At 40.6% G+C, this 13,833-nt stretch overlaps 2 protein-coding genes across 3 annotated transcripts in view; one reads left to right on the forward strand and one right to left on the reverse strand.

Moving 5' to 3' along the window:
- Positions 1 to 13,833, reverse strand: part of AVEN (apoptosis and caspase activation inhibitor) — a 351,487-nt gene that overhangs the window by 321,488 nt on the left and 16,166 nt on the right. For both annotated transcript variants that reach the window (XM_075283009.1, XM_075283008.1), the window contains exon 2: positions 12,949 to 13,114. In XM_075283009.1, coding sequence (XP_075139110.1) covers positions 12,949 to 13,114 — 166 coding nt within the window. The remainder of the gene's footprint in view (positions 1 to 12,948; positions 13,115 to 13,833) is intronic.
- CHRM5 (cholinergic receptor muscarinic 5) overlaps positions 1 to 13,833 on the forward strand; it is a 146,250-nt gene that overhangs the window by 107,777 nt on the left and 24,640 nt on the right. The window lies entirely within an intron of this gene.

A 13,833-nucleotide genomic window follows, 5' to 3' on the forward strand; every position in this document is an offset into this window, starting at 1 on the left:
CATCATCTTGTGAATGTAATTTCCCATCATATGCCAAGCAATACCTAGTGTTTCTATGGCTCACCATGCAGATACACAATGTTATCATTACCGCTGTGCGCCAGGTTAGTCAGAGCAAGAGACTTTATAAAATGCAAAACATAAATTAAATAATCAGCGGCGTAAAAATAAAGAGGCTCCTGCCAAGTAGTCTGCGATGGAGTAATGAACGGCTACTGAAGTCATCTACATTGTGTCACAGTGCAGTAACAGTCAGCAGGTGCCACATGATAAACATAGTAGTATTATGTAATATACCGTATGTACCTACTGAGTCCAGGGGGGCGCTCATACTCTGTGATTGACAGCCTTCCACCTGAGTGTGCAAAAACTAGTTGTGAACCGCTGAATATTACCGCCCACTTGATTACTAAAATAGAAACACCAGAGAGATAAAGTAATAACTCACAAATTATATTGAATCCTTAAAATTTATAACCAATCTGCTCATCCCCTCCTGCTCTAAAACATGCTACCTGCACTCTGGATTAAACAATTAACATGGTAGATTAGAAATCATGCATGAAACAGCATGGAAACAGGGGCATAAGTAGTCAATGCAAGACCCTGGAGTCTGACAGGACCCCTAAAGGTCCCTATGCTATAGAAAACGTACCACTGTGCTAAACGACTCAAGGTAGGTAGGGGCCTCTTTACAGATTTGGTGCTGGGGTCCAGGAGCTTTAAATTAATTTATTTAATTTAAATTTAAACCTCTACAGGTAAACATACAAATTCATTAGCCCTAAATTCATAAGGGTCACCACCTAGGAAAAGCTTAGAACTATATGTCTATATATAATGATATTTGATTGGAGACCTGGTGACCTCTATAAACATAGCTCTGTAGGTGGTTTTAGAGGCAGAATGAACTAGGAGGAAAAATTTTAATCCAGTACATGTCACTCCTGCAAATGCTACCCGTCCTGTCCCTAATACTAAAGTACCCTCAGGTCTTTGCTGTTAGCTGCAACATAAACCTTCCCCTCTGCTCTGAGTGATGGCTGCAATGGTCTACTGGATGGACAATACAGTTGTCAATCAATCCAGAGGGGGCGCTGTAATGTTACACAACTGCCTTCCGAGTAGTGGTGATAGTGACAAGCATCAGATCTTTTTGGTCATGAGGCTACTTACTATGGTCTCTTACCCCCTATCTATTGCCTTCAGCAATTTTGCAGAATATACTGATGGGGTCCCCTCTTTCCTATTCTTTTTTTCTGTTATTTCACAAGATGTTCCTCTTCTCAGAAATAAAAAGTTGTCTGAACTTGGTATGCCATCTTTATATTGGAAGGAAACAGTGTTTTATACCAATGTAAGTTCCTAAAATGATTTTGCTTCTACAAAAGGTTGAAATTAAGGAAATGTCACAGATGTTTTTACGTACGTGTACTTCTTTTATTCTAGTGCTCTCTTGGGATCAGTTTTGATAACAGCACTATAGTGGGTGTACCTCCCCTGAAACCTTTACAAATAATATTGTTCTCTCTGTTTATACTTGCTTTAATGGAGTCCATTGAGACTTTCAGGTATCTTTGCAGTGAAAACAGCACAGACTCCAGCTATGTTCTTGGCATAAAAAATGCAGACTCTCCCATGGACCCCTTTAAAGATGATAAATCCAGTCACAATTTGGCAGCATCCTTTAGAAAATTTCATGTTGCAAACAGACCCATGACACTAGTGAACAGAGCCTTAGATCTTGTCTTATATAATCCCTAAACTGACAATGACTAAATTTGGTCTGTAGTTCTGGTAAGGATTATATATATATATATATATATATATATATATATATATATATATATATATATATATATATATATATGAAGGAATGTTTGCTCTCAGGAGACAACTTTCGTCTGCTGAGCATTTTGGTAAATGCTCAGTATTGGGCTGGATTTTAAGGAATGGCAGGTAGGTTGGTAGTGGGACCTGTCATTCCACCCCCCTCCAGTCCACACTTTGGGGATGTTCCGGCAGCGACTCAGCTGCAGAGAGTCTGCTCATCATGGGAGCTTAAGAAGTTGCTCCAGCAGCAGACTGGGGGCAGAGCTTGGCTGGAGAGCCAACAGAGAGTTCATAATTTTGGAGCTGTGTCCTGAATGATTCTACTGGCTTTTGGATTTCTGTTATTCTAGGTGAGGTAACCTATTCTATGTTTAGTTAGAGCCTAGCCGGGCAAGAAACTGGACTTGTGTGTCTATGTCACGCCACCTAGCAACCCCAGACTCTGACGATAGATAGATAGATAGATAGATAGATAGATAGATAGATATCCCCAAGGCTCGTCAGAACTGAAACGTTGCCTATACACATGGCATAAACTTCACGATTGTCTTTTTGAAAACAACGGAGTACTGCCTTTTTCTTTGGATACCGGGACCAAAAGCTCTTTACCCGTGGCACAGATTGTGAAAGCCGATCGTGCGCTGAATTCAGCGCACGGTCGGCTTTCCAGCAGTATATAGAACTGCCTGCGCCCCAAACCATGAAAGGTCCTCTTTAATCTGTTTAGGTTTGTGGGAAACCCCCTTTAATTTTACCCTACACCCAATCTACCCTGAGTTTTCCAGTTTGTGTGTAAGACTCCGTTAATTTGCCCCCTCCCTAAAAAAAATAAATACTTTGATTGGTACATGAAATAAAATTGCTGTTTGCAATTCTCTAATATAATTTTGCCTCCAAATTAGAGGCAATTTTCAGTTTTCTTTATATACTGAAGACAAGAAATCACTGAAAAAATCTTAGAACAGAACGGAGCAGGATATTCAATAAGGAAAAACAAGCATTTATGGCAGGGTAAAGTGTTTAACAGAGGGTACCTTCAATAAGACGTACACACCCCTGAGCAGGAGCAAGGCTAAACCCCGATAGATTCTAATGATAGATAGAAAGAGAGCAGAAAACAAAGTACATATGAAAAAGGTGGATGAATGGTTTCTAAAAGCTGACTGTCAATGCATCTGACAGCTGGGAAGCACTTAGCATTGTTAGAGCTGAAGTGTGGAGGGAAAGCAAGAAGGATATCACAAAAACAATGCAAGTAGCTTCATGAAAGAGCAAATCTCAAACTCTTTGTGTGAAACCGGGGGAGGAAAAGCGATTCCACGTACGAAGCCATACCTATAAAAATAGCCGTAAATGGAACAAAAACTTTAGCACAGATTACAAAATAATAATTTAACACTCAATATAAATAAGGAGAGTGTTTCTGCTAGACAAGTGGACTATATTTTTTCAGTAGCAAGAAAGGGCAGGCCTTCAATATCAGAAGAACGGTATTGACATTGCTGGTATTTGGTAAACCTATTACCAGGTTGTGCAATGTTGTGACCCGGTAAGCTTGTCTTTCCAAACCTTTGTCTCCCTCGGCTTTCATGCTCTCCGATATGGGTCAAGCTTGTCTTGTCACAGAATTTCAAACCTGGTATAGAGACAGCTGGAGAATGGGAATGACACGCGCCAGCCTCGGGCAAGTGGCTGCCCAACTAACCCCATAAGACAAAGTAATAGAATCCTGAAGCAGGAAAACGATTCTACATTGTGTCTATATTTAGCATCTGACACAACTGATGGCAATCTAAAGAGACAGCATCGTCCATGCCACGTCCCAGAGACAGGCGTATCAACCGTATCTTTATGCCAGATGAACTAAGCATGTTAGGAGAGAAAATAGCTGGGAAAGAGGAACAAGCATGGCCTACCTGCAACTTATGTCCATCATACTTACACGAGAGCTGTTTGTTCTTCGCTCTTGGTCACTTACAGAATAAAGTTTAACAGTCTGTTTTAGCTTTTAAATTAACCGGTCACATGGAAAATGTAAACCATCTATAGGTAAGACGATACAGAGCAGGAGAAAATGAGTTTATTTTATTGTTAGTAAATATGCAGTACAACCTGCGATTGATCCATTGATGTCTCCGTGCGATGCTGAAAAGTCAAAGAGGCGGAGCCATCAGTGACGCACAGTCTCCCCCTTATGACTGATAGCACCGGCTCCTCGATGTCCAATAGATAAATGACAGGTCGTTGTGCATCTTTTCACACAATACTAATTATTAGTCTGCTCAGCTCCTCCTGCTCTACAACAAGCTGCTGCTGACTATGGAGACGTTCACACTGCTCTTGGAGTGCGTTGTCCATATGGGACATTCACAACAGGAGTGTGAACGTCTCTGTAGTCATGTAACAGGCAGTCGGGGATCTCACACTAATATTTCTAAATGTAGATAGACTTCCTGATAAAAGTAAAGGGGTTTGTTGGATTATGAGGCAAAAAGGACAATAGTTTCAGGAAAGGTGTGCACAAGAGAGTGATGGACACAGACTGAGCCCCCTCTTTCTAGATCTGTTTCCACTGACTATAATGTAAAAAACATGACAGAAGTAGTGTCTTCCATCAAGAGTTTGTTTACTTTGGTACCAAAAGAGAAAGAGTTTCAGAGTAGCCGCTGCGCTCATGTCCGCACTGTGACCCCTTCACTGGTTACATAGCTCACCCTTTGTTTCAGAGTGGCTATGTGGTGCAATTACAGCCTTGCCCCCTAATGTCAGACCCCACTGATCATTTACTGATAGCCTATGCTAGGTCATAGGAAAACCCGTTCAAGTCTCTAGGCCTCCCGTACAGGTCTTATGAACTTTGATCAAACTGGGTCCCCTTCTTAGATACTGATAGAAGCTCACTTAGATCTTTTATAACAATCTAGGCATGGTTGTTACATGTGCTTTGTTACATGTATACCTTATAACATATTCCCACTCATTTTCTGAATTCTGATACGATCTGCAAACATAAAAGTGCTAATTAAACTTTTCAGCTGCCAAACCCTATACATCTTAGCTGCTCCGAAGCATTTTGGTTGAACAGAATTAATCTTGTGATACAAGTCTGCCAAGAAGGTAATACTCTATTCCCACCAGAAATGCGTAGTCAGTAGGCCAAACCACTGACTCAGACTTGCCTATTTTCCCATGGTCTAACTGCTTCATAAATAACTGAAAGCCATGGTAAACCTGCCATAATTCAGGAAAAAATATGGATAATTGTTTAGAACTTTAAAAACTACATTTTCTTTTTGTTTTGTTTTTTTAATGGTGGAGTCTGTAATTTTTTTCTGACTAACTCCACCCAAAACTAACCCCAACTCCGACTCCAACTCCAAAGCCCTGGTTTCCACCAGTTACCTGCCTGGTATGGGTCAAGCGACAGAAATAGCTCTAACTAAAATCTGCACATTTATTAAAGGGGTTGTCCCATCACAAGGATCCTATCTATACTGCTTGTTAATGTGGATGTAAGTGCAGGCTAAGTGCAGGGAAGCGAGCCTGTGTTTCTAGATATTCCTGTGTCTACACCACGTGACCTAGCCTCCTGCTATCAGATAGGGGAGAGGAGCTGCTTTCATTTCTGAACTTGTCTTCTGTTCTCCCAGTTATCAGGCTAGTCAATTCAATTGTGTTCATTATGGCAGAGAGAGGCAGTCTCTGTATGTAACACAGAATGGAGTTACTCCTGCCTGTACTTCATAGTTCAATATTGTGCATATAGTGTTTATTGAGGACCTTTGATGACATCACAGGCCCTTCAGCCGCCTCATAGGATCACGCTATGTGGTGGGCGGAGCTACACGCTAATTTGGTGGTGCAGCTAAACGGCAGGTTGCATGTGAAACCCCGCCCACCAAATGACGCAAGAAACCAGGAACAAAGAAGATTTTACAGCAGTGAAGATTGGCGAGCATGTTACGTGGGAATACCCCTTTAAGGACTTGCTCTCTACACAAGAGGTCCCAATCCTAAGCATCCTGGAAATAATGTAAGGTAGATTGGCTGAAAGTGGACGATTACATTTTTCAATCTTTGGTCGGCTTCACATGGGCAGATACGGTATATGAAATTCAGAACAGATGTCGGGTATATTTCCTTGGCTGGACACGGAGGCAGAACAGAGACTCCAAGCATTATAGTGATCTATGATGTCAGGAGTCCCTGGCTTCCTGCAATACTACTGTCCAGTATTGTCATCCTGCTTTCAATAGGACTAAAGTCCTTCTAGGGAGGTAGGGACTCCTAAAATCATACAACACTATGCTGCTTGGATTCTGGTTCCTGGCTCAGGGCTTAGTCCAGGAAATACGGCCAATGTCCGATGCATTTTTCCCAGAGCAAATCTGCCCTTGTGAAGCCCACCTTAGCATTTCAATATCCATTCCTCTTATAGGGAAGAAATATCTAGTATACCCCTCTCCAAGGATACATCTTCCAACCACAAATTTGTAACATTAAAGCTTTATAATATTACAGTTTTATATTAGGTAAATAAATTTGGGATTCCCAGTGCCCCTGTATATGTGATATCATCCATATGTATGTCAAGTTCTCTGCGTTCTGTACTTTCTCCTGCCTTCCCTTTATGTGGATTGAATCAGTCTTACACAGCCAAAAGAGATCCTTAAGGGAAGTTTGTGAAAAATGAAAAGTATTTTCAGTAGTCTACTTATTTTGAAGGCATTAGTTCTTGACATCCAATATAGCTTTAATTTGATGATCTGTGTACAATATCTTCGCAGACTGTATCAAGGAGAGTTCTTTGGTCTTTTTCAATTATTTTTTAAGATGCTATCTGCAATATTTAAAGTATTACAGATTAGTATTTACCCACTGGTATGGGAACTTCCTTTCCATTAGTTCTTTAAGGTCCTTAGAGGTTGTTTAATGGGTAAGACCTGACACTTTCCTATAATTAATTTACAAAGGGCGGCCTGAGAATAGGAGCTAATAACCTATTATGTTTTATAAGAATCTGCAGGGTTTTACTGCAAAATGAACTGGGACAATGGATAACCTTGTATCATTTCATTTGAGATATTCAATGTTCCAAAAAAATAAAATAAAATAAAAATTTATTAAATACAGGTGACATGAATACAGGGCCTTGACGGTATTCAAGAGTGGTCCTATGACCCTGTACTTCCTCCTGCAAGCATCTTTAGTTTGTCAACCATAACCATGAATAAAGTTCATTTGATCCTCGGATATTAAAAGCTTAAAGTGGTTGACTCAAGCTTTAATGTTGTACCCTATCCACAGGAAACACATGCAGGTTTGTGGTGGTCCGACTCCTTGGAATCCCATTCTCACATCTAAATGAACCAACAGACTATGCTCAGTCTGCCGCGTCTTTCGGACAGACACAAAGTAAGACTATTGTTCTAGTGATGGGTGGGGTCCCAGCAGTTGGACTCCCACAGATCAGCAGGTCACCTCCTATCCTGTGGACCAGTAGAACTGCAAAGATCCTAAAGTCTCCATCCAATAAGTGGCCATGCACATGACCATCAGCCTTCCCCAAACTAAGTTGTAAGCAATCATTTTTCCAAAATGACTTACCATGCTGAAACATTAATATTTCCCTAAACTAAAACAAAGGGTCTAGGCTATCCCTTGAAAAGTAACCCTATAGCATTATGTCTCCACCAAACTTTATGCTTGGCACAATGCAGCCACACAGTTATAATATTAACCAAACCCAGACTTGCCCACTGCCAAATAGTAAAGTGTGACTCATCACTCAACAAGTTTTTCTTGATGACAAAAGACCCAAAAAAAACATTACTCTATCGCCACATTTTGGAAAGCTCGCTTTCTATAGATTAATACCTGTCTATCAAGAAGCCTAGTGATATGACCTGTTTTGGTTTGATTGAAAATAGTTGCAAAGGCAGTCTCATTACGGAGATAAAGTACTCTGCTGACTTCCGTCACTCCATAGGACATGTTTCCACTGCTCCAGAGTCCAGTGGCAGCACAGTCCATGTACTTCAAGCTTGTCAGTAGCTGCTCAGCCATGGAAACCCATGCTATGAGCCTCGTGGTGCACAGTTTTCATGCTGATGTTAATGCCGGAAGAGGTTTAGAGCTGAGCAATTACCAAATCAGAAGAGTGTTGGAGACTTTTATGCACTATGTGCTCAGCACTTGGCATCCCCAGGTCTATAACTTTGCTTTGTACTATTCGTGCGAGATGCCTTGGTTCCTAAATGCTTCCATTTTTCAATAACACTATTCACAGTTGATGTGGAATATCTAAGAGGGAAGACATTGACTAGTCTGCTGCATCTTATACTATTGTGGCATTCAGTGAGCTCTTCAGAACAAGTCATCCTATCACAAATGTTTATAAAGGGGATTGAATGGCGAGGGGCCGGATTTTACATACTTGTGACAATCAGATGTGAGTACAATAATAAAGAGCTGTGTCCAAACGCTTTTCTTTATATGGTAGGTGTGAGCAACTTTTCATTAAAAAATAATGATAATAAAAATATTTTATGGAATTTTCTCTTTTTTTTCGCTTTTATTTTACTGTGAACATTACTTTATTTTGTTGTTTGTTAGTCCCACGAAGTCGGAACTTGAGAATGAGATTGTTTGATTGCTTTTATATTTTTTTCTTATACTCCACACACCAAATTATTATTGCCTGTCAGTTACATACTGATAGGTAATCCATTAAGGCACGGCTGCATTCTCAAGACACCAGTGGTGTGGTGGGCGAAATTCTTTATTCCCTTGTCTAATCTCCTAGATCCCATTGTTACTGTTGACCCACCATCTAGGTGGATAAATAGCTTTGATAGCAGCCATTCCCTGCAATATCTAAGCCTGTGAGATCACAGTGGCATACATATATGGCATTCAGCGGGCATTATACATCATTGTGTGCTAAGGAGTTTTCAAATTCCTTATAATAACACCCAGCAAGCTCCAAATATATAAGAAAAACAAGAAAAACACTAGCTGAATTGTGAACTACTTCTATCCGCTTGTCTTGTTTCCATCCTCAGCTCCTTGCCGATGTAATAGGACTGCAGCAGCGAATCGCTGGCCACAGAGGTGATGTTTACATGAGCGTGTCCAGTGGTCAGCTACAATGGTCTAATACAAAGCAGTGCCAAAGAGGGTCAAATGCTGTATAGAGTCTGAAACCACATTAAGAGTGCCAGTGTCTTTTACTTCATATAGGATAGGGATCAGGGCTCTATTTTGTTTTAATATAGAGGTCCAAACCCCATGATTATTCTGTCTGCCTGAACCCAACACTATGGAGAGCTTAGACAAAACAGATTTTCACAACTAGCATGAGCTCAATAACAACTCCATCTTCAGCAAACTTAATCTATGGTGACTGCTGACACCTATAGATTGAGGTGAATAAGATCCATAGGAGGCCAGGCATCCAGAACCCCCAAGATTCAGCTCTTAGAAGCTGCTGCAGCACCCCCTTAGCACTGCATGTGCTTCACAAGCCATGTGACATCCTACGATTTTAAAAACCTTCACGTTTTTGTCAATTTTCAGCATGTCAACTATACGGATGGACACACTTTCACGTTTGCCATATAGGTATAACAGGGGCAATTTTCCTCGCAATGCCACTGTCTTTTCCTTGTGCTTTTTAGCTGTGGCTCACTACATGGAGCCATAGCCTTAAACTGTTATGACACATTTCCTTCAGTGTTGTCCGAAAATCCACTTTCATGACCTAGACAAGGACACCTGACTGGCAATAATGCAATATGAAACTATAACAAATATTTTATGCATGTACACAATATCCGACATTGAAAGAAAAACTCATGTTGCGAATTTGATGAAACCATAAATGAAAACATAAACCAGGGGGTGTGATGAAACTGGGTAAATTCGTGTGTGGGATAGGGTCCCAATCCGTACTCAATTATATAAAGGATCCCACTCGAAGCCACTTGGTTTCTTTGTATTTGCGTTTATTTACAATAAAAGTGTATACTACTTGGTGTTAGAAATAAACGTTTTCGGCCTGACCGGCCTTCATCAGACTCTACAACAAAATAAAGTAAAATAACAAAACAAGATAAGTGAGTATTCCACCATAGTAGTACAGTCTAAACTGGTGTATACAGACTGGACTATGTACAGTATAAACATATATAACATCATCATGTTACATGTTGATCTTGAAAATTCTAGAGCTCCATACAATACTGGGACAGAACATTCCTGTGGCGTACATGCTGTATGATAGTATACAAAGATATTGAGACGACGACTCATCGTGTAGGTCCTTGGTCTCTTAGTGGTAGTCAAAGGATTAGATGAAGAGGTGTCATTTTGAGAGAGAATGTATTCCACCCTTACAACAAAAGAGTGTAAAGAATCCATATTGTGAAGTATTGTCCTAATAAGCCCCCTAAGAAGCATAAAGAAAGGTGAGTAGGTGGTTAGGGAAATGGTAAAAAACAGCGTACCAGTAGTTAGTCGTATGACAAATTTAGGACAAGAAAGACGTCCAAGGTAAAGGTGTTAGTACCTAACGGACACAAGAATAAAGTATGTTATTTCTATCACTAATGGCCATGTCAACCGCTGTAAAGGTATATGAACTAAGCTCACCTCAATCGTTACTCGTAAACGTGAGGTAATTGGCTGCAAGTATCGGTGATTGCGATAAATGTAGGCAGTAAATGTGCAAATGCTGCAAAAGATGATAGACATAATGAGTAGGGTCCATGAACACATATCTGGTTGGTAAGAGCCCCTAGTGGTATCCCCAAATGTACACCGTTTTACCTTTAAGGCAAATGTCTGTTGGTGATTAGTGGCAAAGCATGGATGATGCTGGTAGCCTAGGATAGGGATCTGTAAATAACAAGGCCCAAAGTTTAGCGAAAAAAGTTAATGCAGAGCATAATAAGCAAGGACTCCAGTGTATATACCTGAAAGAGCGGATGGCTGCACGTCCTATCTCATTGGTGGTGTGGTAGGTACTAGGCTTGATGTGTGTTTTAAATTGATAAGACGCTGACGTCACGTTGCACGTGCGACGTGCGTCATGACGTCAGTCGGCATCGAGACACGCCCCTTCGCGGACAGGAGCCGCTACCAGGGCCGAACAAGGCAGTCATGAGAGTAATGTAATCTCATGTTGCCTGTTCCGGTGCCTCTCTTATACTCATTGGTGGCGTTCCGCGCTTAGCCCAGTGTACACCACGCCACCAATGAGTATAAGAGAGGCACCGGAACAGGCAACATGAGATTACATTACTCTCATGACTGCCTTGTTCGACCCTGGTAGCGGCTCCTGTCCGCGAAGGGGCGTGTCTCGATGCCGACTGACGCACATTGCACGTGCAACGTGACGTCAGCGTCTTATCAATTTAAAACACACATCAAGCCTAGTACCTACCACACCACCAATGAGATAGGACGTGCAGCCATCCGCTCTTTCAGGTATATACACTGGAGTCCTTGCTTATTATGCTCTGCATTAACTTTTTTCGCTAAACTTTGGGCCTTGTTATTTACAGATCCCTATCCTAGGCTACCAGCATCATCCATGCTTTGCCACTAATCACCAACAGACATTTGCCTTAAAGGTAAAACGGTGTACATTTGGGGATACCACTAGGGGCTCTTACCAACCAGATATGTGTTCATGGACCCTACTCATTATGTCTATCATCTTTTGCAGCATTTGCACATTTACTGCCTACATTTATCGCAATCACCGATACTTGCAGCCAATTACCTCACGTTTACGAGTAACGATTGAGGTGAGCTTAGTTCATATACCTTTACAGCGGTTGACATGGCCATTAGTGATAGAAATAACATACTTTATTCTTGTGTCCATTAGGTACTAACACCTTTACCTTGGACGTCTTTCTTGTCCTAAATTTGTCATACGACTAACTACTGGTACGCTGTTTTTTACCATTTCCCTAACCACCTACTCACCTTTCTTTATGCTTCTTAGGGGGCTTATTAGGACAATACTTCACAATATGGATTCTTTACACTCTTTTGTTGTAAGGGTGGAATACATTCTCTCTCAAAATGACACCTCTTCATCTAATCCTTTGACTACCACTAAGAGACCAAGGACCTACACGATGAGTCGTCGTCTCAATATCTTTGTATACTATCATACAGCATGTACGCCACAGGAATGTTCTGTCCCAGTATTGTATGGAGCTCTAGAATTTTCAAGATCAACATGTAACGTGATGATGTTATATATGTTTATACTGTACATAGTCCAGTCTGTATACACCAGTTTAGACTGTACTACTATGGTGGAATACTCACTTATCTTGTTTTGTTATTTTACTTTATTTTGTTGTAGAGTCTGATGAAGGCCGGTCAGGCCGAAAACGTTTATTTCTAACACCAAGTAGTATACACTTTTATTGTAAATAAACGCAAATACAAAGAAACCAAGTGGCTTCGAGTGGGATCCTTTATATACATAAATGAAAACAATCACAGCATCTTCCAGCAGATGTTTTGGTGGTGTGCAGACATCAATATATCTTAAATATGAGAAGTAGAAGCAGTGCAGTGGGATTCTATGAGGTTTTAGTATGGCAGCAATGTGTAGCAATGTTACTGCACCTATGTAGAGAGCAGCAATAACAACTTTTCATGACTCCACCAGGTGCAGACTGATATTCTCCAAATATACTGAAAACGTTATTTCTGGAAAATAAAAACCCTACTGACACATTGTTTCTTTGCAGACGTTCATGTTCTGCCAAACCACAATATATTGTTACTCTCTATTTTGTAGCCATCAAGGGATTATCTATTTCGTAAAAGAGACAAAGAATATTTCTTCTAAAAAGTCCACATTTTCAGCTCAAAAATCCCTTGGGCACATGGCAAGCAATCCGGTAAATGCCAGCTCCTACCTACGCATTGTCAGAAATATACAAACCAAGAATTCACAAAAAACAATGTCTAGCTGCACAAAATAAACCTTTCCTGACCTTCCGGTTTTAATAGGAGCCCGCAAGGACATACATGGGAACATACATGAAAGGATACTTGGATTTATAAAGAGATGTGTGCACCAACCTGCAGAACTTAAGAGGACACTGTAATCTGTCCCACGCTGCAGCACTTCAGGCTCCGTCTCTTTTTCTGTCGCCTCGTAGCGGTCCCAGTTGGAGAGGATTTTCCTCCTGGAGAACTCCGATGAATGCTCCTCATTCTCTTGGTGCTCAGAAACATCATTTCCTTTCTTTTAAAAGAAAACAAGGTAACTTCAGCATCTCAACTGCTCTATATTAAGGCTACAGGTATGTGCAGCATTAGCAATGTCTCTAAAAGTAATATTTACATATCAAAAGAGAATCCAGGATGAATGGTCATTTACGTTTCTACCTATCCTCTACTATTCTTTAAGAAACTAGATAGGCCAACTCTTAGCTAAAGTGGCTGATGTAACCTGTGTGTGGTTTCCCACGGCCAGCTGCAAATCTTCTTCTACCCTATTGTCACTAAGAAAGTCATCTCTCTATTAAAACGTGCTACTAAGTTCATAACAAAATTACTTGCCAATGAACATTAGACTCATATGACTTGGTTGTAACTTTAAATGTGTTTTCTCCTTACTATAACCATATCTCAATTCAGAACTGGATGTTAAGCATTCCTGTAAATACAATAAATACAAATAATAACATTTGCGGTGTTTTAAAGAGTTTCTCGAACTATCTTAGTGGTGACAGTCTTTTGTCTTGATAGATTGCTGATGGATATGATCATGAATGCAGGAACTTTCTATAGTCTGACACTTGTCAGAAACCCATTCCTTTCCTTATTGTGGCCGGGTTATCTTCTCATACATGTAGTGTCCCTGCCTGATAACCTGTCCACAATAAGGAAATCTTGGCTGGGTTTCCGACAAATGCCAGACCATGTCCCTGCATTCATGAACATATCCATTTGCAGCCTATC

Source organism: Leptodactylus fuscus, chromosome 7 (genome assembly GCF_031893055.1).
Source record: "Leptodactylus fuscus isolate aLepFus1 chromosome 7, aLepFus1.hap2, whole genome shotgun sequence".
Lineage (NCBI taxonomy): Eukaryota > Metazoa > Chordata > Amphibia > Anura > Leptodactylidae > Leptodactylus > Leptodactylus fuscus.